The 27,203-nt window shown below is 37.0% G+C and overlaps 1 protein-coding gene and 1 long non-coding RNA gene across 3 annotated transcripts; one reads left to right on the top strand and one right to left on the bottom strand.

Moving 5' to 3' along the window:
- Positions 1–12,485: 12,485 nt before the first annotated feature.
- tbx2b (T-box transcription factor 2b) lies at positions 12,486–19,780 on the bottom strand. The gene is made up of 7 exons (XM_053506891.1): positions 18,938–19,780; positions 18,003–18,270; positions 16,979–17,125; positions 15,933–16,009; positions 15,632–15,804; positions 14,457–15,055; positions 12,486–14,031 (listed from the first exon to the last, which is right to left on the bottom strand). The coding sequence occupies exons 1-7, from the start codon at positions 19,297–19,299 to the stop codon at positions 13,594–13,596; spliced, it is 2,064 nt and encodes a 687-aa protein (XP_053362866.1). The 5' UTR covers positions 19,300–19,780; the 3' UTR covers positions 12,486–13,593.
- A 194-nt stretch (positions 19,781–19,974) lies between these two features.
- Positions 19,975–26,894, top strand: LOC128532778 (uncharacterized). 2 transcript variants are annotated; one of them, XR_008361319.1, is made up of 3 exons: positions 19,975–20,603; positions 22,378–22,566; positions 26,379–26,894. It is a non-coding gene; the product is annotated as an uncharacterized LOC128532778 (long non-coding RNA). The 2 variants fall into 2 exon arrangements; XR_008361320.1 differs by lacking the exon at positions 26,379–26,894 and adding an exon at positions 22,649–23,139.
- Positions 26,895–27,203: the final 309 nt, after the last annotated feature.

Genomic DNA, 27,203 nt, shown 5'->3' with positions numbered 1-27,203 from the left:
TACACGTTTATATAATTATAAAACCTAATAGCTAGTAATGCAACTAACACAATCTTTTCATAATTGATCAAATCTATCAATCTTTTTACAGCCATGAAGACTATGGACAATTACACGCTCACCTTCCTTCATATCTACACTACATGTTGTACGTTTACATCCTGGACCAGTGCACAAAGACACTTTAATAACTTTGCACACCTACCTTCACAACTACACTACATGTTTACGTTTACATCCTGGACCAGTGCACAAAGACACTTTAATAACCTCTGCACAAAGACACTTTGTTCTATGCATATTTGCACACCCAGTACAGTATATTTCAATTTGTACAGTATATTTCTATTTTTATGCACATCATATTTCTATTTTTATTTTTAGTTCTATTTTTCCTAGCACATTTCTAATTTTATTTTAGTTCTATTTTTTCCTAGTTTAATTTATTTTTTTAATTTAATTTCTATCGTATTCTTTTATTTATATTTATTTCTTATTTGTAAACTTTAATTCTCTTTTAGGGTCAATGGCAGTCGTATAATGCATTTCACTACATTTCGTACTGTGTATGTTTGTGTATGTGACAAATAAAATTTGAATTTGAAAAAAAAAATTATGTTTGTCTAAATTATGCTATCTTGTCTGTTTATTTTATCTATACTATCTAAAAGTTGACATGCCTAAATAAATATAAATAAAAATGCAATTTTGCTTCTACTGTATCTTTTATGTTGGGTACAAAACTATCCAGTTAAACCTGACTAAAACATAATTTCAGGGCCATATTTCAGTATTTCAGACAAGTGCCTAATATGATTTCTCCAATATTTAGTTGCTGTATATGTTACCTAGCAACTGCCAAAATACTGGGCTGTTAAAAGGGATAAAAATCTAAATAATAATACTTAGTAGTAATAGTACTTACCTTTTATCATTCATTAATGTGTTGTTAAAATTGCATATTACTTGTTCTCTAATATCTTACAGACCTTAATGTAAATCTTTAGAGAAAACTATTCATCACTAGCAACTTTTCACCATTTTTTTCACCACTAACTGTTACTAGCATAAATTAAATACTAGAAATACACCTATAACCCTGGAGGGCTGCGGTGCTTATAATGTTCAAGTCATGTACTGTTATATTGCACTGTATAGGGAGTAGGCAGATATGACGGATTCAGTCATAGCTATACAGATGATTGTTAAAAACAGAAAAGGTGACTCACTTCATTAGTCTCTCCAAAGTTAAAAACAAAACTGTTAATAGGTATTTTGTCACCAAGTAATGTAATTCCTTTAGGATTTTTCAAACCTTTTCATCAGTTTACATTCTGTAAAAATATATAATATTATTATTGTAGCTAATGTTAGTAAAAATTCGTGGTACAGATTCGCTCTCTAGCATGAAAAATTGTATCAGTGAAATGGTTAATGATTATAGGCCTAAGTAATCTACAGAAAACAGAAAGATTAAACCTAAAGGTAAACGAAGACACTTGCTACAGGATTTTGACCTGCCTTACTTTTCTGTCAGCAAGCCACGGTGCAAATAAATCTTTGTTTAAGTGCAGTGGTTTATTTAGCATGACAACCACACCACATTTAGTGGTAATATTTTCATACTGTTTGTAATGCAATGCAGAACAGATCGTTATCTTATTTATGAAGTGATCATTTGACCTCTGATATTTATTATATTTTGTAGTTGTGAAATATGACTGTAACATAGATTAGATTAGATTAGATTAGATTAAACTTTATTGTTATTGTGCAAAGTACATATACAGAGCCAATTAAATGTAGAGTTTAACCAGAAGTGCATAGGTGGCCTATTTACAATAAATAATAACAATGTGTTATAACAAACAGAAGATATAGGTATATATATAGATATGATATACACAAAAAAGGTTGACATGCCTAAAATCCAAATACAGAGTCAGACACACTCCAGGAAAATAAAATAATAACATAATAATATAAAATGCTGAATACTGAATTTATTGGTATACATTTTATATACTATACAATATATATATGATAATATATATGATAATATTAATAATATTATATTAATATACTCACTCACTCACTCATCGCCGCTTTATCCTGTATTCAAGGTCGCGGGGACCTGGAGCCTGGACAGGGTGCTAATATAATATACATCATACTATATTTCTTTTCCTGAAGTGTGCATTCATTTTTGGTTGTATATGTGTTTAAAGTAATATACAGTTTAATACAGTAAAACTATGCCAACATTGTGCAGTAGGTAGACGTGTCTGGAAGATACACTATATTGCAAAAAGTATTCGCTTGCCTGCCTTCACATACATATGAACTTGGGTAACATTTATTCCTTAATCCATAGGATTTAATATGATTTTGCCCACCCTTTGTAGCTATAACAGCTTCAACTCTTCTGGGAGGATTTTCCACAAGGTTTAGGAGTGTGTTTATGGGGATATGTAACTATTCTTCCAGAAACGCATTTGTGTGGTCAGACATTGATGTTGGACGAGAAGGCCTGTCTTAGAATTTTTGCTCCTATTTATCCCAAAGGTGTTTTGTTGGCTTGAGATCAGGACTCTGTGAAGGCCAGTCAAGTTCTTCCAAACCAAACTTGCGCATCCATGTCTTTATGAACTTTGCTTTATGCACTGGTATGCGTACAAGACCTTTTGGACAATTTCATGCTCCCAACTTTGTGGGTATTGCCTCTTGCTTTTCCAACATGACTTTGCACCAGTGCACAAAGCAAGGTCCCACAAAGGTAGGTAACTGGGTACTGGTGGTTTTCACCACCCTGTGAAGGGCTTTATGATCCTGAGCAGTGCAATTGAGATGCAGTTTGTGAGGATGCTCTCAATGCCACAGTGGTAAACGTTCCTGGAGCACAGGTGGTAATTTTTAAGGCATCTTTGAAAGTACAGACTCTGTTGTGTCTTCCTGATCAGAAAAGAAGAGTTTAGATTCAGAAACTCATATTATTATATCTCTACATCTGTTTATCTCTTAGAACTTCTCTAAATACCTATTTAAAGCATATTGGACTTGAGCTTGACAGTTATGATATTTCCTGTTTTAACCTAAATGACAGTTTTGTTTAATATTCATGGAGGCACAAAATTTTGTATACACAGAAAAGCAAAGGAAATTTTAAAATGTCCAAGCTGAAAAACTTGTTGGCTCAAGATAGTTAAAAAGACACTTTTTGTTTGCCATTCATTGAAGACTGGATTTTGAATCAAATGAAAAAAAAAATGTTCAGCTTCTCCATTCAGTGTCCTCTTCAGGAGGTAAAATATTTAATATTTTCTCATAGTAAATGTTTCTAAAGATTTTATTTTGCTGCTGTCATTATGAGTTACATCATCACTAATGATTAATGAGCCAGTACAGTGAGTTCAGTTTGTGAAGTGGATTGTGGATTGTGATCGCTTCACCCAGGGCCTTTTAAAGGTTGTTGGTGATGTCACTGACTTGTTTTGTTGTTGTGGTTGTTGTTTGGAGGTTTAACATGTTTCTGTCATTAACTGCTATATTGTTTTATTTGCCTGACCTGGTCAATCTCTGTTTGATAGTTCTGATCACCAGTGCTGTTTTATTTTTTAGTACAGTACATTGCAAATGTATGCATGCCCAATACTTAATGACATTTTCAGTGTATAGGGAAAAGAATAATAATAATTGGCCTTGCTGTTACAATACTTTCAGGGAGGACTGATGAATACAGTGCCTTATATTTAACTTGAAGACTGTGTCATCAGTTAACATTTTAATATTAAAATAATAACCGAGTAACAAATATAAAAATTTGTAATCTCAAAACCTAAAACAATAGTAATCATATAAATGGTGATTTTCTATTATTTATGGAGACCATTCAATTCAATTCAATTCAATTTTATTTGTATAGCGCTTTTAGCAATTTTCATTGCCGCAAAGCAGCTTTACATAGTCAAAAGAATTATTTAGGTTTGTATGAAATGTGAATTTGTATGAATCAAAATGGTCAGTTTGTCCCTGGTGAGCAAGCCGAGGGCGACAGTGGCAAGGAAAAACTCCCTGAGATGGTAATAGGAAGAAACCTTGAGAGGAACCAGACTCAACAGGGAACCCATCCTCATTTGGGTGAAACAGAAAGCAGTAAATGATTTGCATTTATACAGTGTGTAGGGTGGGAGGCAGTTCAGCTATAATAGCTGATGTTAATTGATGTTAATATGGAGTCCAGTTAGTTATTGAAGACCCAGGTAGACTTGTAAGAAGTTCCAGTCATGAACTATCGAACTGTCAAGTCCCCAGAGAAACAGTTGCCAACACCAGTCAAGGCCAGAACCATTTTCTAGGTAGAGAGAATCATTCCCAGACACCAGACGCATCCCAGAGAGACACACGGGGCATCCATGTGACGAGATCATCAGCCAGAAGCGGGGCACCAGGATGGGTCAGACAGGTCCGGAGGGCAGAGGGAGTCTGGATCACTGGCAGCTCAGGAACGACATGTGTAGCTCGACAGAGAGAGAGAGAAAGAGTGAAAGGGGGGGACAGGAGGAGAGAGGAAAAAGAAAGAGGGGGGGGGAAGAGAAGAAGAGGAGAGATGGCAGTTAGGTATGGTCACAGTCACACAATGTATAATGTGAATGTATATTAACTGTAGCGTGCAAGCAGAGACTCCGGCAGGACTAACTATGACAGCATAACTAAAAGGGAGAGCCAGAAGGAAACACAAACATGAGGGCTTCCTGACATGTAAAGCAAACAATCACCTCACCGTCAGCAAACCTGAGTGATCAATGAGAGTGAGGAAGACAGCATCCAAACATACCAGTTCACCATAATACTCTACGTCCATGAGTCCCCCAGATCTGCTCCTTTACCTAAGGCTAATCTATTTATAAAAATGCTCGGCTAAATAAATAGGTTTTTAGCCTGGACTTAAACACTGAGACTGTGTCTGAGTCCCGAACACTATTTGGAAGACTATTCCATAACTTTGGGGCTTTGTAAGAAAAAGCTCTGCCCCCAGCTGTATTTTTCATAATACGCGGTACTGACAAGCAGCCTGCATCCTTTGATCGAAGTAGGCGTGGCGGATCGTAAGACACTAGCAGTTCGCTCAGGTACTGCGGCGCGAGACCATTTAATGCTTTATATGTCAAGAGTAGTATTTTAAAATCAATGCGAAATTTCACAGGGAGCCAATGGAGTGAAGATAAGGTAGGTGTGATGTGCTCATATCTTCTGGTTCTGGTGAGGACTCTCGCTGCTGCATTCTGGACTAGCTGAAGCTTATTTATGCATCTAGCTGAACAACCAGACAGTAAGGCATTACAATAGTCCAACCTAGAGGTGATAAAAGCATGAACTAGTTTTTCTGCGTCGTTTAGCGACAATAAATTTCTTATTCTGGCAATATTTCTGAGGTGAAAGAATGCTATCCTGGTAATATTATCTACATGTGCTTCAAATGAAAGGCTGGAATCAATAATCACACCAAGGTCTTTCACTGTTGCATTTGATGGAACAGAAAGGCCATCTAAAGTTACGGTATGATCTAAAATTTTACTCCTAGCTGTATGCGGTCCTATGACTAGAACTTCTGTCTTATCCGGATTTAGCAGAAGGAAGTTAGTTAGCATCCAATTTCTTATGTCCTGCACACATTGCTCAATTTTAGTAAGCTGTTTTTTTCTCATCAGGTTTTGCTGAGACATATAACTGTGTTATACTGTGACATATAACAGCAACAATGCTGTTGCAACTATCCCAATAGTGTAGCAATCACCATATTACTTATATCCTATGGTGGAAATGTAACCTATTTGTTATCTTTAAACTCTGACAATCTCCTGATCTGTTTGTTGTAACAAATTATATTATTACATTCTGTATCTACTGTACAGTGGATTGCTGCTTTAAAGCATTTGTTTTCAAAGTTAATTTTATCAGTTATTCTGCTTCTGTATTTTAGTGGCTAGTTCTGCTTGAATGCATTGGCTTACAAAAAAAATAGATCCTGCTTCTTGATTTTAGCAAATTCTGACATCCTAATGTTTGATTTAGCGGATGATTTCTTTTGGGGGCTTTTAAAAGATGTGGTTTTTCAGTAAATAATAGTTTGCAGAAGGTTATAAAACTGAGTATCAAGATTCCTAGAAACAGCAATTAATGAAAATAATTCAAGATTCTGGGAGGCTTGGAACATTTGACACCAGTGACTGGTCGACATCACTGTGGATTAGCTTCAAACTGTCTATAGACAGCTTATTAGGCAACATATGTGTTATAGAATAAAATATGTCATCTAGACTTGGGCTTGTTATCATTTAAAGGAGCATGGATAGAACTGTAATGTTTAAAGTGTTTTAAAACCTATTTTGATTATGTGTCACCAACATGACTAACTCTTGCCGACCAATCTGCCTGCCATGCAGGTATTGTCATACCTAACTGTCATACCCTACTGATTGTATGCATTATACTGAGTGTTATGGTCATACAGGCCAGATTGGAAAAGTTGAAAGATCAGGTTCAAACAACTTGTGTGCAGAAAGTTTATCTAGTTTTAGCAACAACAGTGGTGGAATGGTTCATAGAAAAGGAAAATCAGACAGTGTTTTGGTAACAGCCATACTGTGATTGAAATAATGTCTAAACCCCATTAGGTCATTTCCCCACCATCTAATTTATACTATCAGCTAATTTGACAAACTGGACAGGCCCTGCTCTTAGACTCCCTCTATATGTTTGGACAACAGTTAGCGGTTTATCGTTTCCATAGTATATAAATATTTATTACAATAGTATGTTTTCTCTTTCCAATTCATTGCACCACAAATCAGCACTATGTAGTGACAGTACAAGGATTATACATTTTTAAAGATAAAAGGCAAGAAGAAAAGTTTTGGCATGGTAAACTGATATTGTGGCCTAAACTTAATAAACACTCCACTGACTTTGGAGGCTATTGCATATCATTTACAACAATTTTTACTTAACAAACCAGTGAAAGAGCCCTTGTGCCTTTTTAATGGGGCCACTCTCATTCTGAAAGTTACTTCTCTCATCAGAATAGAAATTAAGGCAAAAAAGATAAGTCATAAAAACTTTGTACTGAACCCATTCTCTAAGGGAAAACTCTAACCTAAAACATGTTAGCAAAATGATCCCTTTAACAAGGCCACCAGTCCTGCTCAGTCAAGCATTTAGATACCATTCATTTATTCAAACATGCACTTGGCCACCTGTCAAAAATATCATGAAGTTGTTGAGTGTTTGTGTGTGTGTGTGTGTGTCTGTGTGTGTGTGTCTATGTGTGTGTGTCTATGTGTGTGTGTGTGTGTGTGTGTCTGTGCCTTGTTATGCCCTAAGGCTCCTGGGATAGGCTCCAAGCCCCAGCCACACTATATACAGGATAAATCGTATAGAGAATGAGTGAGTGATTTGATTTTTGAGAAATTTTTAAATAATAAAGGCACATTGAATTTAAGGATAACCTTACATTATTTTAAACCACTTGGTAAAATTGTATTTTTTATAGGTCTGATGTGGAATGAGACGGCACGGTGGTGTAGTGGTTAGCACTGTCGCTTTGCAACTCCAGGGTCTGGGTTCGATTGCTGGCAAGGCTCAATTCCCATCTCTGTGTGCATGGTTTGCATGTTCTCCCCATGCTTGGTGGGTTTCCTCGGGGTACTCCGGTTTCCTCCCACAGTCCAAAGACATGTAGATTACGTTAATGGTGTTCTCAAATTGCCCATATTGTGTGAGTTTATGTATGTCTGCGTGTCCTGTGATGGATTGGCACCCTGTCCAGGGTGTACCCCGCCTCGTGCCCTAAGTCTCCTGGGATAGGCTCCAGGTCCCGCGACCCTAAATACAGGATAAAAGATGAGTGATTAACTGAGTGATGTGGAATGATAAGTGTTTTCCCATTAAAAATGGTAGCACTTCTTTAGATACCTAAGAACCCTTAACTATCGAAAAATCCGCAAGTACATTTTGTCTCATTTATTAATAATATTATTTAATCAAATCAGTTTTTCCTTCATTGTGAATAAACATTCCACCCTGCCTTTTTTGGATGAACCTGGCATGCCTACTATAGTGAAATAGGATGCAAAATAAAATAAAAGATCATAAGCAGAGTGAACTAATATATTAACCCTTAAAGACACCACTGATGTAATCAGGGGAACACAATTGACAGATTGAAAGTGTGACAGAACTGTATGTTTTAACTATATGTTTTGAAACAGCTGGTTAGTTTAGTCTCACACACTCAGTGACCCAGAGCTTCGTCCATCATGGAATAGATTGTTAGTCTTTGATAATCTCCTGTGTGAAGGGCACAAATTATTTCTTTAGGCTATCTTTTCTTTCTCAGCAGCCCTAGAGTTTTGGACATGCTTTTTCAGAGACCAAACAGAGACATCCACCAAGTAGTCCAAGGTATGAACATGATGTCTGCAAGTATTTATATTTTTCTATAACTGGTTAAAATATACTGGTAAAATACTGGTAAACACATTTAGACATTTGTCATCATTTGAGCTACAAAAACCTGGTTATTAAGCAAGGGCATATTGTATAGAACTGTTGTCTTACACCTCCATTGTTGGTGGTTAAAATCTTGCTCTATGTGGATGGAGTTTGTTCTTCTTGTGCATGGTGTGTTTCCTTCAGGTACTTCAGTTTTCTTCCACAGTCCAGAGACATGCAGCGTTGGCTGATTTACATTTTCATAGAGTTTAGATAATGTATTATTATTATTATGATTATTATTAAAAGCACTGACAGGTGACACCTGTCAAGTGGTGGGCCATGCTAAACCCTGTCCACTGCTGAAAGCACTTATCTGGCAAGTGGGTAGCTCCAGAGACAGTGACAACAAAGATGGTGTAATGTTCTGTTGGAAAACCCTGGGTTGGAAAACCCTATGGGCGATGGCCACACTTAATGAGTCCTGCTGCACAGTAGAATCATTCAGGAGTCCTGTGAGAACAATGACAAGGAGTTCAAAGTGGTACCTTGGCCTCCAATTTCTCTAGATCTTAATCTGATTAAGCATCTTTGGGATGTGATTGACTAACAAACCTCGCAACTTAAAGGATCTATTGCTAAAACCTTGGTCCCAGATACCACAGCACACTTCATGGAGTTCATGCATTGATGGCTCAGAGTTGTTTGCTACACAATTTTAGGCAGAGAATTTTTATCGTTATTGCTTACCGGTGTATACATGAAGAACTGTTTTAAGGTACTGTATGTGGATATTGTTAAATCGGATATTGTGACACCTAGTGGTACATGAGTGTATTACTGCACCTGCATCCGTCAGTATCAGGTTGGTTGTGTAGATGAAGCACAATACTTCAGGTGGCAGTTCTACGTTTTGTGGCTTTATTTGTTGCACCTGATCATCTTTGAATATGTAAAAAGTATTGGAAATTTTAATATCATATTTTCATTCATGTATAATTACTGGACTGTGAGGGGGTTTACTGAGCTATATCTTTTGATTGCACACGGGTTCTTTTCTTTCTGTCTTTCTTTCTTGTAACTTAATGTATCTGAACATTGCATGATCTTTGTGTCCATACCTCAGGAGAACTTAGACGGGGAAAGTGGTTCATATTGTATTAATACATTTAAATGTTTGTTATTTCTCTATTTTATTTATATTAATTTGTCCAGGAGGTGGCAGTGAGTCCTTGTTTTTGGGGTTTCCTGCTTTTTGGATCAATTCTAAAAAAAAAAAAAAAAGAAAGATTTTTTTTTTAATGGTGAAACACACCTAAGAAACCAATAAATAAAGGGTAACATTTAACAGCAGTGTTTAACCTGAAAAGCATGGCAATTGAACAGTTTAAATTGTGAAGATTCTCTCTATCAAACATATTGATTCTAGCTGGGTGTGTTTGGCACATTTTTGGGGTGAGGGGGGATTTAATTCATAAGATAAAGAAAAAAACTGTTAGTGTTTTATTTATGTCTGAATTTAAACATACACATGTCCGCGCAAATGTGGTAATATACTGGTATAAAATAGGCTATTGTTTGCTGAGTGGAGCTCTAATGGAGAAGAACTAGATGTCTAGACAGGCGATGAGCATCTATTTGTCCTTAATTTATTTTCATTGATGTATCCTCCCAGGTACCTATTTTTGTGACGCACTGAAAGATACTTTCCATTTAAAACCCTACTGAATTCTTGAGGAGTCAAATGTAAAAATAGGCATGGCTTTCTCTTCGTGTTGTGAAATTTCTTTTACCTGTGAATGAAGCAATGCAGTAGCCCATACCTATACAAGGTTTCCCTATACCCATACATGAGGGAAACTGAATCGTCCTCTTCCTCTTTTTCTTTTTTTAAAATATGACTTTATTTTTCTTAAATAATATTTTACATGAACGCATATTTTACATAAACGTAACCTTTTAAACACACATACACATATAGTCAGGTTTATATACCTTCCATTGTTATGTGCAAATTCTGTCTCAAAAGCTACTGGTTTCATTACTTATTCTATCCAATTCAATTTTATTTGTATGGCGCATTTAGCAGTTAACATTGTCGCAAAGCAGATTTACACATTCTTTACCCAATCAAAAATTTATGCTCATTAATTTTTGTGCAGCTTTAGGAATAATTTGTAATAATTGCTGTAGACGTCCTTAATTACGCCACGTAAGAGGCTTATTAGAGGCAGTACACGTCCATACTGGGCCTAAGGTATTTTATCCATTCATTCAGTTTAGGTCGCTAAGCGTTCCTCTTGGGTTTACGTGCTGATGCCTGTCTAGAGCAAAATCTTAGTAACACAGAAACTGTTTATTTATTAATTGAACTGAAGCAAGTTAAAGCGTTAACACTAAGGATTGTTTTGTGCACTAGAAAATAGCGTACTTTTGACAAATTACATGAATATGACATGAGCTCATCGAGACTGAAAAAGACAATCCCATGTGTGTTTATAAAGAAATGACAATCATGTCGGTTTTTTACAAAATTAATTTTCATTTCGCTTAAAACTGCTAATTTCGCATATGCATGGAAATATTGGACACCCTGTAGAATGATTATTAATCTTTAGCTTGCCAGTGAAGTGATATGTACATTCAGGCTTCATAAATAATTGTTTCGTCCTGTGGGTTAAAATATATACACCCTCTTTGTTGAAAGCGGGTGAGAAAAAGAAGCTTTTTTTATGTGTATTTTATTTGTATGAAACAATATTATTTGGTTCGTTTAAATGGTCTGGTAAATTCAAAATAGTCTGGTCTGTTATTAAAGCCCAAATAATAAGTTAAAAGCGTGGATGTATTAGAACAATTTTACCCTTTAACAATGAAATTAAATTGCCCTGATTTAGTTTACATATACTGTAATTATTTTTAGTGAACAACATATATATTTAGAAGTAACGCTGACATAGTTGAAAGCATAGTTCCGGAATGATATAAGCAAGAATTCATCTTTACTCCTCAGTGGTTATATTTCAGACCTTCCCAGTGTTCAGTGTCAGCCTCCCGATAAAGAACTGATCATTTGAGAAACTACACAATGTGAATGCTTATTTTGTCTTGTGTGAGGACAATCATAACTTGCTGTATAGGTACTCGTACTGTGCATTGACTGATTAGTTTTGACAAACCTTAAAGCCGAGTTGCTTGTTCTGTTAATTGAAAAGAATAGTGTTTAACAATGACCCATTGAAACAAACGTGGGTTCGACAGGCGCCGGAGAAAACACACAGCACAAAGACCTGTCTGCGAAATAGAGTCCATCCTCCTTCATCCCCCTATCCTGTCTCATTTCATTTTGTACTGGGGGCACAATTTACAAGAGGTATTATCATTATTATTATTGTTGTTGTTGTTGTTGTTGTTGTTACTAAATGAGGCCGCTGATAAAATATTTGATGATATGTAGTAAACATTTGGCCGCCAGGGGGCGCAGTAGGCTGTGCCAATTTTTTCGCAGTTGGTTGGGCAACGAAAGATTTGTGTACCTCTATAGCACAAGTTCTATGTATGCCTTGCAATGAATGTGTAAAAGTGTAAAAAAAAAAAATAATAATAAAATACTCAACATTATACTCAACATTATATGATTTACGGCTTGTTTATGACCATAAATAGCATTAGACTTTGGTATGGTGTTCAAACTGTCTCCGGAATCAACATTAGAAAATTAAGCACACAATGCATTTTTTTTGTAGTCTCAAAGTGCATCTTGTATTTAGTAAACTAGAAATCCTTACTCAACTAATACAAAATTACTTGCCCTACATTTTATTATCACTTTAACGTAAAGAATATTGTAAAGAACTTGTCTAAAGCTGTGTCCAAACTGGACTCAGCTGGTAAATACCCCACATATCAAATATCTCTGTCTAGGTCACGCAAGTGCAATTAGGCTTAAAAGTTTTTTTTTTTTTTTTTACAAAATTGCTCCGCCAACAAGGAAATTAATTCAACGCGTTTTTATTGAAACTGTGAGAGAATCCAACAACAAAAATCCGAACAACCAGCAAATGCGACAGGGTTCATTTTCATTAAGCATGTGTGGGCTCTCTCTAATCCAGTCAATGAATTTGAGTATGATGTGTTGGAGTGAATCTCCTGAGGCCTTCTCAAAGCGCATACTAGCATATTAAATAGTATGCCATCTAAAGAACTATAACTCATTGTACGTCTGTGGTGACCGGCTCTTGACATACTATTTAGTATAGATAGTAGTGTGCGGTTTTGGACGGCAGTCCCATGTGTTCTTCAACTAACTATTCAATGAAGACATACGCTTCTGTTAACGTGTCATATGCAGATTAAACAGCGTTGCATCACAGAAAGAAATGATCTGTTTCAACCCATCAAGCGCTATGAAGGAGCTTTCATTTACAGTATTACAGTTCTTGTAAAATGAAAAAAAAAAAAAGCACAGAATTAAACTCTAAATAGTATATACACGCAAATGTACAGCTATGAATAAATTAATACCGATTTGCATATTCTTGGAACCTTATAGCTTATTTACAGAATTTCTTTTTAATTACATTAAATAGGTCACGCACAACTGTCCGCTGGATTATCACAAACAGTCCACTGACTCTCGTTGCAATCCCTTTTTAAAATACACTTATTATTTGGATGTAGCTTGATTGATTTACAGTTTGAGTTTACAGTTTGTAAGTGTCGTTTGATCAATAACAACCGCTCTGTGACCAGCAGTGACATTTTCTAACAACATTCTGCAAAACTGGCCTTTTGTTTTTATTTTCATTCATAGATTGTTGTAACTTTTCCCATCACGTTCTCCATGAAGTCCCATAGGCTATAGGGGATAGTAGATTGTCTTCGCAGCATTTTTTAAGAGCTCTTAAAGTTTCCACCATTAGAGCACCAAATTCATTCTCACTCAACAAATGTATTATTGTATTTTCTCCTTCTTGTTTGCTATTGCCACTGCGATCATCCATGGTTTAAAAAAACATATACGAACATCCTTCGGATAGTCACTTTATAATAACATCCTCTGCCAGTTCAAGTCATGCCCTGGATAGGTTTGTTGATCCTGGCTCATTTGGGAGAGTTCCTGGGTGAGGATGACTCCCTTTGGCTTTTCAGGCCGCTGACTAGCCTCTGGATATTCTGCAGTTCATTGATGGACTCCTTCAGTGTGGCTTTGGGAGAGCTGTTTCTCTGAGAGGACGCGGCTTTATGGTTATGTTGCTCTGGGACAGGACTAGCCTCTCTGCTGCCTGATTTAGAGGACTCCGATGAGGGGTTTAAGCCACCTGGCAACCCGGTGGTGAGCAAATTTGTGCTTTGAGGAATAGCCACTGGAAGCTGATAGGGGCTAAAACGTAGCCGCGGCCGTGAGCTGTTCAGGAACGGGTTCCGGGAGAGAGAAGAGGAGGAGCTGCTGGCGGGGAGCGCGGAGGCAGCGGCAGCTGCTGCAGCCATGTACGTGTACGGGTAGGGGAACAAACCACCGAAAGGAGGCATGGGGATACCCTGGATTAAAAAAACAACAACAATAATGCATTTAAAAAATCGTTAGCAACAACTCTGAGAATAAGAGAAATATCTGGAAAGATTGTAAATTAGGGTTGGGTCAATTAGCCTTTAGGTCTATAATATAATTTACATTATCCACTCATTATATTTTGGCAAAATATGTAGATGAATCACTTTTACAAAATATTATTAGTTTGTTTAACTTTGTTATGTATCTATTTATCGACAGCATAGACAAACTAGAGTCACTGTTTTAAACGCCCTGAAGTGGAACTACGGGTCTGTACCGAGTGACCTGATATTATTTTTTTACTTACAGGTGTATGGACACAAAATCTTATAAAAGCGTTACGCGTTCTTTCATTTGTCGTATGTTACTCCACTGATGTTGTAACATTGAATAGTGATAGAAAATGTCTTACCTGAGAGGCTAGCATGTGCTGAGACAGGTGAAAGGGAAATGGATTAGGGCTACTTCCGGCCCCCTGTGCCGGGAGACTGCCATTCTCTAAGCCGCTTGATCCTGATACTGAAGCCAGTAGATGTCCCATACCCATAGCTGAAAATGCTCCAGGGCCCATCGCGAACTGTCCTGGGTGAAAAAGCAGAGGCTGTCCGGTGTTCAAAGGGTTAAAGAACTGTTGACTGTGTAGGCCAGAGAGAGCTAGACTCTGAAGATGTCCTGCTCCGAAATGTGATGGACTCTCTGTCTGGACCATAAGGGGCGAGAAACTGTCTTTACTTCCGCTAATACCAATGTCCACGTCTTTTTTAGACGATTCTGTACTATCTTTCCTGTTCTTGTTCTCCAACTTGTCTTTGTCGAGGTTGCCTAAGCTAAATATGGACTCGTTTTTCTTTCTTGAATCTGAATATTCCTCCTTCTTCTCTGGGTTCGACCTTTCTCTCGAACGCTCCTCACATCTGGGGCTGAATGGAGAGGGTGGTTTAGGAGTGCTCGATCCTTCACGATCCTCTGGGAGCTCAGCCTCATGCTCACTGTCACTGCAAGCTTTGTCATCTACGAGGGAAAAAGCAACAACATTACATTCGTTATTATTGATCAATACCATTTCATTATTTACAACTGAGGTGGATATGCCATACAATATTTCTCATAGTGTATAAAATAAGAATGATCTAATAAAAAGGTTGCAAAAATGTTTTGTTTTTTTAAATAAAAATGTTTTTTTATTATTATTCAGAGCGCATTGTAATCTGGTCAAATATTTAGAATTTTTAGTGAGCATTATTATTTTCCGGGTTGGTTAATGACTTGATCCGTTATTCACCTATTAATTTTTCCCGCTGGACATAGTAAGACTTCCACTAATGTGGTAAAACAAGTATTTGATTACGATTAAATGTTGAAATCAAATCGTCCAACTAAATCTACTTGATGAGGGCATTCTAATTGAATTCACTTAGTCGTAACCTAACGCCTATCAAGCTTAAATCCGCTTGCAGAGACAGTTATTCTTCACTGCAGGTGTTCTCACCCGCAAAAACACAGTCTTAGTCGTCTGATAAATTCCAGTAGAAACGTTTTTTCTCTTAGACACTACGCAAAGTCCAGTAAGTCAAACTGAGACTCTACCTCTGTTTGCTCTGTTGAACGTGAGAGGACTTGTTGCAGGTCCGAGAGGGGAATGAGCTGAGTCCCTGGCTGTGGCCTGTTCGCCCGAGGACGCGTCCGAGTCTGCCCCTTCCCGATCCACCTTACACTGACCAACATCATACATGTGCAAGGAGGGCAGAGTTAACTGTTTCCTGGTGGGGAGGAAGAAGATATATATTATTTTTAATCCAGCCAAAACAAATATATTCTTACTTGAAAAATAGAAGAAAGCTAATATACAAATAAGCAATGCGATAGATTATTATGTAGGTTTACAAACCTTTTCTCCCTCCTTCCATTTCCTGTGTCTCTGAAGCCTTTTGCAAATGGATTATTATCAATTTTCAGTTGTGTAATCTGAGTAAAGAATGACATAAAATGTATTATTTTTATTATTATTATTGCTGTTGTTTTTGTTGTTGTTGTTGTTGTATACCCAGGGCATAACCGCACTGGAATTACATGCTCATGCTAAAATAATTATAGGAAAATTTACATACACCTAAATTCACAGATATTAACAAATATGTATATAGTAATATTTATTACATTTATGGTTTAAAACCCCAAATGAAAACATTTAATGTGTAAAAAGTCATTCGTGTCTCACTAGCTATACACAGCCTGCTGTAAGCTGCCACTGACAGGAAATGAAGATGCTATTAATAATTCATCCGTTTATGTAACTGAATTGAAAAATACGATATTTCTTAGTCAAGCGATGAGGGTCAAAGCATGGGTGCATGCGCATTGGCGTTTCCTGAAGGATTAGCGACTGACCCACTCTGATTGCACAAATTTCAAGTGTTTAGATCCCAGACTCACTGGCGAGCTTAAGTGCCTGCTAATCGATTGGGACTCTATGCCATAAACTTTACGATAGCCAACAAGCCCACCAGACATCCCCACCCCACCCTCCTCTCTCTCTCTCACACACACACACACACACACACACACGCGCGCGCACATGCCAATTAATATTAGCTTTGTGGTCGCACTAGCCCATAGGAAATAGCTGTGTACATGTTAACCGTCCACTAGCAAATATCAACATTATAAATTCGTGCTTTGTTATAAACAAAAGCTTTTAAAAGCAGATGGGGAATCACAACGCTAAGTGCAATACTAAGAGCTATAGACTACAGGTGGCTAGCTATGGCTTGCCTGAGATTATCCTGTTTCAGTCAGTTGTATCAACATTTTACTTGTTTGAAGAGACAAGATCAGCTTTACTGCCTAGTAAAAGCATAAGCTGCACATGACTAAAATGTCGGCTATTGTCATTTAAAACAATTGATTGCATTTAATGTACTTGGGACAACATACCTTGTCGTTTTGATAGGCAGTGACAGCAATGAACTCCGTCTCAGGAAAGACATATGTCCTGAAAGTGCTGTAGGGAAGCTTCAAAATATCGTTGGCCCTCACAATATGGAACCTAGGCTGGTATTTATGCATTGAATTCAGGATAGTCTGAAAATAAGATAAGATTAAATTGTAACTCCTACAATATCTCAGTGTTAAATAAATCAACTGACCACTGCGTGAAATTTCCGAAAGTTTAAATTATCGCAGCAGTGCTAACTGGATTAGGCCTCTTTGTTTCAGGCTACAGATTTACAATTGAAACTATAAAAGCCTAAAAAAAAAGGAAGGAAAAAAACGTACCAGCTGGTAATATCGGTTTATCCATAGAAACATGAAGTTTAAAGAAAAAAAAAACTGTTTTCTATTTGGCTTTACCGGTATCAAATGGTGGTGGAATGCATGTAAATTTTTCTATTTGTTTCCTGTCGATTTGTTTTGCAGGCGAGTGTAAGAGCGCAGGGCCGCAGTATACGATCGACCAAAACATATAAGGTGCCAATCTTTGCATTCGTCACCTTTTCTAAATTAAATGTTTCAACACTACTTCAGGAGTCCTCGGCCTTTAAATGAATACACAGTCTTGACCCGTGACTTATTCTTTGTCTGATTTCTCATTCTCCTATTTTAAATTCCACTTAAAACATCTCAGAATGAAGCATTCAGAAAGCACAAATGATTATTCACAACACGCAAATGAATTAGATTATGTGGATGTGTAGAATGGAAAGGGAACCAGGTTGTTGCACTAAGAATATGTGGGACATTATTCTAATGTAAGATTGTGAGCACTCCTATATTACATTAGTTTACTCGCGGAGCAAAGCGGAAATATTGCTGAAATATTTATTAACATAAAAAGAAAACAAACGCGTCATATTTTTGTAGAACGTCTGTCAATCTCCCCAACCAATTTTGGCTAAAAAAGGCCTAATCAGCCATCTGCTTGGAATAGAATTGTAGCATGCAGTGGAAGGTTACTTACAAATCCATGCTTGTCTGAAATGTTGTTCGTCAGTTTGAGCTTATGGAAAGCGACAGGTTTTGCCATCCACTGCTCTCCTGTAGCTGGACTATCCGGGTGAATGTACATGCGCTTGGGCATCTCCGGGTCGGCTTTCCCCGCTACCATCCAGCGCGAGTTATGGAACTTATAGCGGCAGTCATCAGCGGCCACGATATCCATCAACAAAATATATTTGGCTTTTTTGTCAAGTCCGTTTATTCGGACTTTAAAGGGAGGAAACATTCTCCTGGAAAATATAAATCCGGTTGCTTAATAAGAATATTAATCTAGAATCATATTTTAATTAACCTAAATCACACTATAACCACAATTTATTGGCTAAGGAAAAGCCATAAATATATGTCAGTATTAAAGTAAGGTCCCTGGACTACATATAATATAAATGTAATAAAATATATAATTTACCCATATGCAAATATATTTATAGAGAGTTGTTGTTGTGGTAAAAAATCTCTTAAAACACACCCAAAAATTTAAAGCAAAATATAATGTTTTGAAATACGTTATTTGCTCACACATTTTTAAACGGGTTATAAAAAGGCATATACTTTTAACTGTTTAACAACACGGGCAACAAAATGTGGGCTCTAAACCTCACAGGATCCGTATATATATATACACACTTTGGGAAAGTCTATTTAAATTCGGCATTGTGTCCATGTGGGTAATAAAAAAAAAATACAGAAACGTCTGCAATCACATTATATTTTAATAGTTTCTAATAAAATCAGGTAACGGATAATATTTATTATACATTTAAGATTGGTATCAGAAACACGGGTCTGTTCGCTTAGACAAACTACAAACAGAAAATCCCTATAACACATACAGTACTATTATGGTAGATTTTGAACATTTAGGATACGGAATTTAACTGCAAAATGTATTATTACCTGCCAGATTTAGTAATAACCATCTCTGTTCCTAATTTGTGGAACTGGTCCCATAGATCCTTCGCTTCCAGTGTGACTTTTGGATCATCTTCCACCTCCTCCTCCGGCTCGAGACTTTTGAGGCTGCGCAGATGAGCGGCCTGGTGGTGGTGACTGAGCGCCGGATGGAGCGCAGCCTCGGCGGCTCCGGCCAGACTGTGCTCCGGTAGCGGCTTAGTGAGAGCGGCGGGCGGCAGCGCTAGAGCCGGGAAGAAGGAGGGCTGAGCGGCCGCCAGGAACGCTGACATGGGGAAGTCGGTGGGCCGGTGAGCGTGGAAAGGGTGGTAAGCCATGGCACTGCCTGAAAAAACTGGATCTCTCATCGGTGCATCCAAAATCGCTGAAAATGTTGATATTTAAGTAATGTTTTTCCTTTGAAAGCGGCGCTTATCCAACAGGAATATGCCGTCGTAGCGCTCTAAAAAGAGAATAGCGCTGAGGTAATCTTCTACCACAGTCCAAAGTTTCTGTATTGGCGTTGAGAAGTGAGCGAAGGCAGAGTCGCTACAGGGAACAAGAGCTTGAGTTTCCCCTCTAGCTGCTGATTTCGCCAGTCCCGTAACTATTACCGGTCAAAGTGAGCGCAACGACACTTTGAAAGGAGGTATTTGTTTTCTGCGCGCGCCGTTCTCATAAAAATAAGATCACTCTCTCTCGACGCAGATGCCCATCAGCACGATCATGTTCTGAGAGAGAAGCGGAGGTGTAGCGGCTTAGTTCCTGCCCTGTCCACTGCACAACTGTAACTATCTCACACGTCCTTCCTGCTCCGCTCCCAGTACTAATGAACCAAGCCCCTTGATTGCTGATTTTACGCTTTTCGGACCAATTGTGAGCCTCCATAGGCGTGGTTTTGACAGCTCCGGCCAGGCCCAAAGAGAGGGGGTGGACAAGAAGGTGTCGGAAGCATTAGCAGTAAGAAAACATGTCAACAGAATAAAATATTAACCAATGACAGAAAAGCAGGGGAACTCCCTCCCACACGTCGGAGCCGGGCGGGTCAGCGCTCATTCCTCAGCCGCAGCTCGGACACACCAACTCGATCAGCTTTTCACTTTCTAATTCCGATGAGACGATGCCAGGCTTGTGCGAGCCACCAAATTCACTTCCGATGCAATGGAAACCAGGAATTACGATTACTGAGGTTAACTGTGGCACTCTTTAGTATTCAGCCTAATCATTTATATAGGAACTAAACAGCCTACTAAAATAACGCGACCATGTTGATAGATTAACATGTAGCTGCTTCCATCGGAGGAAAAACATTTCCCACCGGGTGCACGTGTTTACAAACATGTACAATTATTTTGGGCGTTTTTGCCATAATAGTCCATTCTGTAGCTTATATTGCGATCCCAAAGCAAGACCAATAAAATGCTACAGATTACAAAAGCAGCTCCGTCTTCATTCTTGTAGTCGCAAGGGTAAATTTAGGAAACGGCTTGTTTTTTTTATGAACTATTAAATCTGTTTGGTCACATCACTAGCCAGGCGAGAGAAGAGGGGACTTGTAACGTGGACACTGGCACTTTAAATGCAGCCCGGGTCACTGGAAAAACACAAGCCTAATGCAATACAAAGACAAGACCAACGGAAGGAATATGAAGACAGTGTAAAGATAAGTTTGGTGAGTGCCTTCTTCTTGTCGAGCCTGCTAATCTGCTTCATATCTGAATGACATGCCGAACAACTTGTATTGATGGGAGATTTCAGCACATCAGCAAATCTATTGCACGTACTAATAGCACAGCTAGTTACAGATTTGAATGCGGTCCGTGTTCAAAGATAACAACGTATGGTTCTATAGTAATTAAAATGTGAGTAAAATGATAATGTACAAAATATTTTCTGACCGATAAGGACCTATTATTATTATTATTATTATTATTATTATTAATACAAATAATATAATATTTTTTTTTAAAGATGTTTTTAATATTGGAGAAGAAAAAAATGCTGAGTAAAGATCTTCTCTGCAAAGTGCACTATAGTGTTAAACAGCAGTGCTCTGTAGTGGACACTGGCTTTAATTGGATGTGGGGTGTTGTACAGTCTCTTGGCGCCAGTCGGCTGATGGACCGCAATGTCCATTGGCATATCGATCCTAAAATGTCCAGCAGCACGTTGCGCTTTTTGTGCAAAAATGTCAATGCTGTTAATTACTAAAATATTTTTTCTAGAATAAATAAGGCATCAGTTAACAGCAAGGATTTTCCAAAACAGCTAGCGTCAGATATCCTAAACAAAGTCTGTTCTCTTTCACACGTTTTAACGGTGAAGCTGCCGTGTAAAAAGAGTGCAGCAAAGAGTTGTAGAGTTGTGCTTCCAATATTAACCCTTTAGTGGCTCAGTCACTAGCAACACACACACACACACACACACACACACACACACACACTTCGCAAATGAATTCTAATCAAATGACTACAATGTATAATGCAATGTATGGGATAATGTGTTTACAGCTTATATATATATATATATATATATATATATATATATATATATATATATAACTCTAACCTCTACAGTTTTAAAATATACCAACTCTAGTTTCCTTGTCAACAAAAAATAATTGAATTATCATGTAATTTTTGTCACGTTCACAACCATACACAGTATAACATGCAGTAAAATGCCTAAAATATGCAATTTGTAAAATAGTATGCTACAGTTATAGTTAACGAAGGCACACTCTTTTGATTACATTTACTGTTTAATCCTCGGAGATACTTGTTGCTCAAATGCAGCATTTTGTGTCAAACGAATGAAGATATGAAACTTGAATTTGACTTACAAATTATAAAAGAAAACATGTCATAATAACCACACAATAAATGTAAGTCATTCATGTTTAGCAAAACATTTACCACATGTATTTAGATAAAGTTAAATATATGTAGTGATATTGACTATCATACAACTTGAATATTTTAATAGCTTTAAAAGCCCAACCACTACTATGTTAAAAAGCTTGCACGTTTATCAAACAGCGAAAATACAAAAATGGCCATTTGAGCTAGATGCAATAATAATAATAGACAATTAGGTGTAGAATTAAAAATAATTTGGCTTATATGTGATAAAAGAATCAAAATAAAAAAATAGAAACAAAGAAATTATTTTAATTAAACTGTAGACTAATGCCTGCACATTGTCAGTTAAAAATAAAATTGTTAATTATTGTAATGAATGTTAAGTCAACTGTTAGACCAACCAAGTTAACCATAAAGATTTAGTGTAGATTTTTTTCTTTTGTTTCTTTCTCGTCGGGTAATAAATTGTAAATGAAGTGAGAAAGCCTAATTCATATCATTAAGACTTTATTGATTTTAGTTGTTTAAGTCTAACCGCATGATAAAGAAGTCTCTCCTTCTCTCTTTTTTTTTTTTATCTTGCAGTCGCTGGACTTGGCGGCAGCGCTGTGATTTGTTCATTAGAGCCTGTAAGCGCTCTGCTCTGCTGAAGTGTTTATATGCTAAAGGGAGCCGCTGACTCGCCCTGATCAATAGTCTATGTTTGATCTGTGGGCTTGAAACTGTGACACAGGACGATTTCAAGTGGAAAGAGATTAAGCACACATGGGAATGGTAATGGTTTTCCATGTATATACTTAAGGAACTAATCACATCAACAGAGTCACTGCAATTACGTCCGATTTATTTTTCCTAGGGCCTCGGTCCTCACTGACACACATCCAGCCCGACGAGAATGTAATCAAGCGCTGAGCCATTATCACACATGACTTTAGAGCTGTTCATGCTGGAAAGTTTGCAGAGCTGCTGCTAATAGTCAAATCTCTGCCGTTAAACACAGCATTAACCTACATTTCTGAATTATAGGCTAAAGGAGCGAGTGAATAGGAGCTTTAATGACACGGTGGAAAGGATGCAAAGATAGTGAACCCTGCTTTCACCAGTACTGTAGTTACCTACTGAATAAATCATGTAACGCCTTATTCGCTCATGTCAGGATGGGTGTCTCTGAATCCACTGTTTGTTTTAAATTTTATAAAACACACGACATGTTAATATTATACATGAATATCACATTATATTGTTATTTTCTCGTATTAATGCCCTGACATGAATACTCTTACATACTGCATTAATGGCTTAACCGCCCAACTCCTTTTGTACAGTTATTTCTATAAAACTGCATGCTTACATCCTGTTATTAGCAACTAATACTGTTGCTAATACATCTCTCTCTCTCTCTCTCTCTCTCTCTTTCTCACACACACACACACACACACCGTTTTTTTTTCCACCCACACAATGTCATACTAAGTGTTTTCAATAGAATGCATGCACCGTAGCTTCCAGTGGTCATTTAAATGGACTCGTTCCTGTCTTTCTTTTTCACTTTTACATGATTGCCCATTCCTTTAATCTTTTCGCCATCTCTGCATCATCTCTTTTGCTAAATTTAGCCGCTAGACTGAGGCATTGGCGCCAGACCGTTTAAGACCTGTCAAAGTCCCTCATATTTCCCCTTGTCACAGGGATCCCACCGACCAGCAGCGCCAACTCCTTCTCTCCTCTCCTCTCCTCTTCTCTCCTCTCCTCTCCTCTTCTCTCCTCTCCTCTCCTCTTCTCTCCTCTCCTCTCTGCCATGCGCTCTATTTCATTTAAATCATCCATGTGTATAATTCTTCACATTTCTGTAGTCTTAGTTAAATACTTAAATGCAGTGGAGAACAAACGTAGTAAACAATAAGGGATGCATAGTTGTTCTAGGAGCAGTATCAAGTCTCTCTCTCTCTCTCTCTCTCTCTCTCTCTCTCTCACACACACACACACACACACATACACACACACAATTTATTTTCTCATATTACAGGTAACAGGCTTAGTAATGTGACTTACTGGCTAATGAATTGATTAGCAGGAAGCTCTGTAGGCTGAACTCTGAGTGCGCCGATATAAAAGCGTCCACCGAGAGCATCTGATTTATTGCTGTTTAGTTGCATTTGCGGACGAGCAGATATGACTTGCATACTGTATGTCTATGTGATTACAAGCCATGATAAACTTACTGAAAGCCCAATAGCTAAACATTCCCAGAAATAGGTGATATCTTTATTGAAATACAACAATAATGACCTATTGTAGGAAGGCAAACAGGCTTTAATGTGTTCACTTATCAGTTTAATATGACTGAGTTTTGCTGAAGCGCTGTCCTTTCCCTGCAGGTAACAGCTGGGGGCGCTCTAATTACCCCTGGGACCGTGTTCTAGCTTAGACAAAACGCACTGCGAGTCTGTGTGGAGCATTTTAACATCGCTCATCCCCCAAGCAGGCAGTTACTGTAGCTTCCACCTGTTTGAAAACATTATGAGTAGGTTTTAACTGTAACTATATATTTGCAACTTTTTAAAGAATGATTCAAAAGAATGCATTTAATTCCCTATAATCCAACCAAATATGTTTGAACCTTTAATAACATTTTGTTTATTATATAGTGTTAAGTCGGAAATGCGTTAATTTATTATTACAGCATTAAAGCAAATTACATTAAATATCAGTATGCGCTAAGACGTGGATAAACCTATAGTCATAATGCAAAATACTGTGTAGTACAACTTTTTAACTATTTAAATTTTAGGTTAAAATTACTTTACTTGCCCTCTCAATTTTATAGGTTAAATAATAGCGCATAGATTTTACCCAGTATTTTAGAGAAACGCGCCTGGCATCTTTTCCCCCCCAGAGCAAACTAGAGAAACCTGAACACAGAACAACAATAGTAATATCTATAATGAGCACACATCACACAAAGGAGCTTACATTTTCCGCTGACAATAATGAAAAAAAGAATCGAATCAAAATTTCACCTTGTCTTTTAAACAAATGAAAGGGTTTTCTCTCTATAACACCTGCTAACAGAAATGTCTTTTATTAACAGCACTGCTATGCGCGCGTTCCTCCATCATTCAATAAAAGATTATGCTGCAAAAATGGCGTATACAAGTTTTATCTTTATATTTATATTGAATTTATTGAAATGTAATGTTTTTTCAGCAGGTTGTATAAACACAGAATCAGTGCGCTGCAGCCTCACATGCAACAAGTGTTCACCAGATTTCACTCCGACTCTAATGAATCATATTTATATTAATTTTTGAATTATGTTGCCTTTTTAGTCTATTCTTTTGATCTTATCAATTTAAAGCGATATTAGTTTAATAAGCTCGTTTTGATCTCGTATTAAATTTATGTTTTGCGGCATGAGGTAAAGATAATATCCAGATGGAGATTAGACATGATTTCAAGACATAAAAATGTAGCAACGAGCGGTTCATTTTCTAACTAATTTAGTGATTCGTTTCCAACCAATTTTCTTATTCTTAAGAGCAGATTACAATAGAACGATGCAATGGCTTATTTCATTTTAACGTTCTAATATTTAGATAAAAAATATTTCGCATACAGATTAATGATTCCGAAGTAGCTACATTTTACAAAAAATAAGAAATAAAAAATAAAATAAAATGCAAAGCGGTTATATTTCTTTCAACAACTTAAACAAGTCGCATAATTAAAATGAAATTAAATAGTGTTTAAAAACATACAGTGTATTACGTGTAATTTCAGTTAGTTTATAATTATAATGAAATTGAATCAGCCTGGTCTGCATAAAAAAGTTATTTCTATCTTGAGGTCTGAAGTAAAATAAACGAAAATTGAGGCCGCAGAACTTAAAAACGGAATCATGTACACAATAGAAATGAGATACAGGTGCAGAATCTGTAAATGACATTCAATAAAATCATTTGTAAAACAATACAGTAAAAAGAAAAACGTCACGAGCTCCAGGTAGTTTCATGTTAGTGAAATGAAGCTTAGCTTCTTCACTTTTTCAGCTTCATGTTTGTTTTCCCGATAATTTATCCGTAACTAATTTATGAGCTCATAAAACAGGACGGCCTGCTTTGTCCCACATGAAGATGTTGATATATTCAGGTTCATAATACTATAAAAATACTTTTGCAATAATAATAATAATAATAATAATAATAATAATTAGTATATAAATCGATTAACATTTCGATGAAGCTGTTCTATGATCCACGTCCTGAAGCAGCATTCCCGGGTATTATTTTACTCAGCATTGTTCAAATATTAAGACTACAGTAAGTGGCTTTGCCAGTCCTCTTGGATTCATGAAATGTGGATTGTAAGATTTCTTTGAAGGTCAGTTGAATGCCAACCAAGTTTAAGATTACTTATCAGCCCCACTCCATTTCAAACTGTCACTCTGATTTATAGTATTCACCTAAACTTATCTTCTGAACAGAGAGATCTGACAGTGGACTAGTGGGAGGAGAGAGAAATAATGTCACCTCTCACCACCTGGCCTGACATGATTCTCTGTGTGTGTGTGTGTGACTTACTTCCAGGGATGTTTTCAGCCACTAGTGAGCTCATCACTGAGCAGACGGAGTACAGCACTGACTACAGAGAACCTCATGTGTGTGTGTGTGAGTTTGTTCCTACATGCCTGCTGCTCATCTGTTCAGTGCAGAACTGGAGATCTGGAGAAGGGAGATTAAACTTGTTCCCCTGTGTCCTGTATCTCAGACTCTCCATTCCTCACTGATGTACAGGTGTGGAGGGTTTACAAAAACGAATTCTTATAATTCCGGAAAACAGGGTAGAAAATAAAATAAGATTTTAAGGATAATATTATAATCTTATTCAATAAATTTGAATGAAATTTTTTTTCAGCTTTCTAGGAATGCAAAATAATGTTCATGAAATATGACTTTTGTTTAAAATGCTTTCATTTACCACTAACACCCATCTTACAGTACGAGACAATACATGATGAAATGCTTTAGCCTGTATGTACCAGATTTTATTTCTGTGTTTGTAGATATTTTTTTAATAAAGGCTATTGTTATGGCTCACTATCATATTTGTTACTGGTTTTATTTCGGTGATTAGGCAAGGTTTTAAATGAAAGTTATGAATATTGTTTCTGTAATTCAGTGTAATGTAGAATTCAAAATCGAGAATTCCTTACTTGGCTGTTGAATAAACAATTAAATGAGTATTACTTGATTAGAATGTTAAAATTAGCTCATCATTTTGTTAGTTAAATAGTTAGTTAAATACTGAACAAAACAGAATTAAGGAGGCTAAAAGAAAAAGCAGCTGACAATTTTCACTTGTTTAAGTTTAAGGAATTAAGAGAAATTGCAATACCTTTAGAAGCATGGCAG

The sequence above is a fragment of the Clarias gariepinus genome, chromosome 11, assembly GCF_024256425.1.
Source record: "Clarias gariepinus isolate MV-2021 ecotype Netherlands chromosome 11, CGAR_prim_01v2, whole genome shotgun sequence".
Classification (NCBI taxonomy): Eukaryota; Metazoa; Chordata; class Actinopteri; order Siluriformes; family Clariidae; genus Clarias; species Clarias gariepinus.
Note: the sequence above shows the minus strand (reverse complement) of the source record. Positions and strands in the feature narration are given on the sequence as shown.

Bases quoted from the DNA above. Each gene is read 5' to 3' on its own strand.
- tbx2b (XM_053506891.1), bottom strand. From the start codon at position 19,299: ATGAGAGATCCAGTTTTTTCAGGCAGTGCCATGGCTTACCACCCTTTC. The intron at 17,126-18,002 runs GTAAGTAACCTT...TCTTATTTTCAG, and splicing joins TTTCAGACAAGCATGGATTT to ACTATCCTGAATTCAATGCA. The intron at 16,010-16,978 runs GTATGTTGTCCC...TTCTTTACTCAG, and splicing joins CTGCCTATCAAAACGACAAG to ATTACACAACTGAAAATTGA.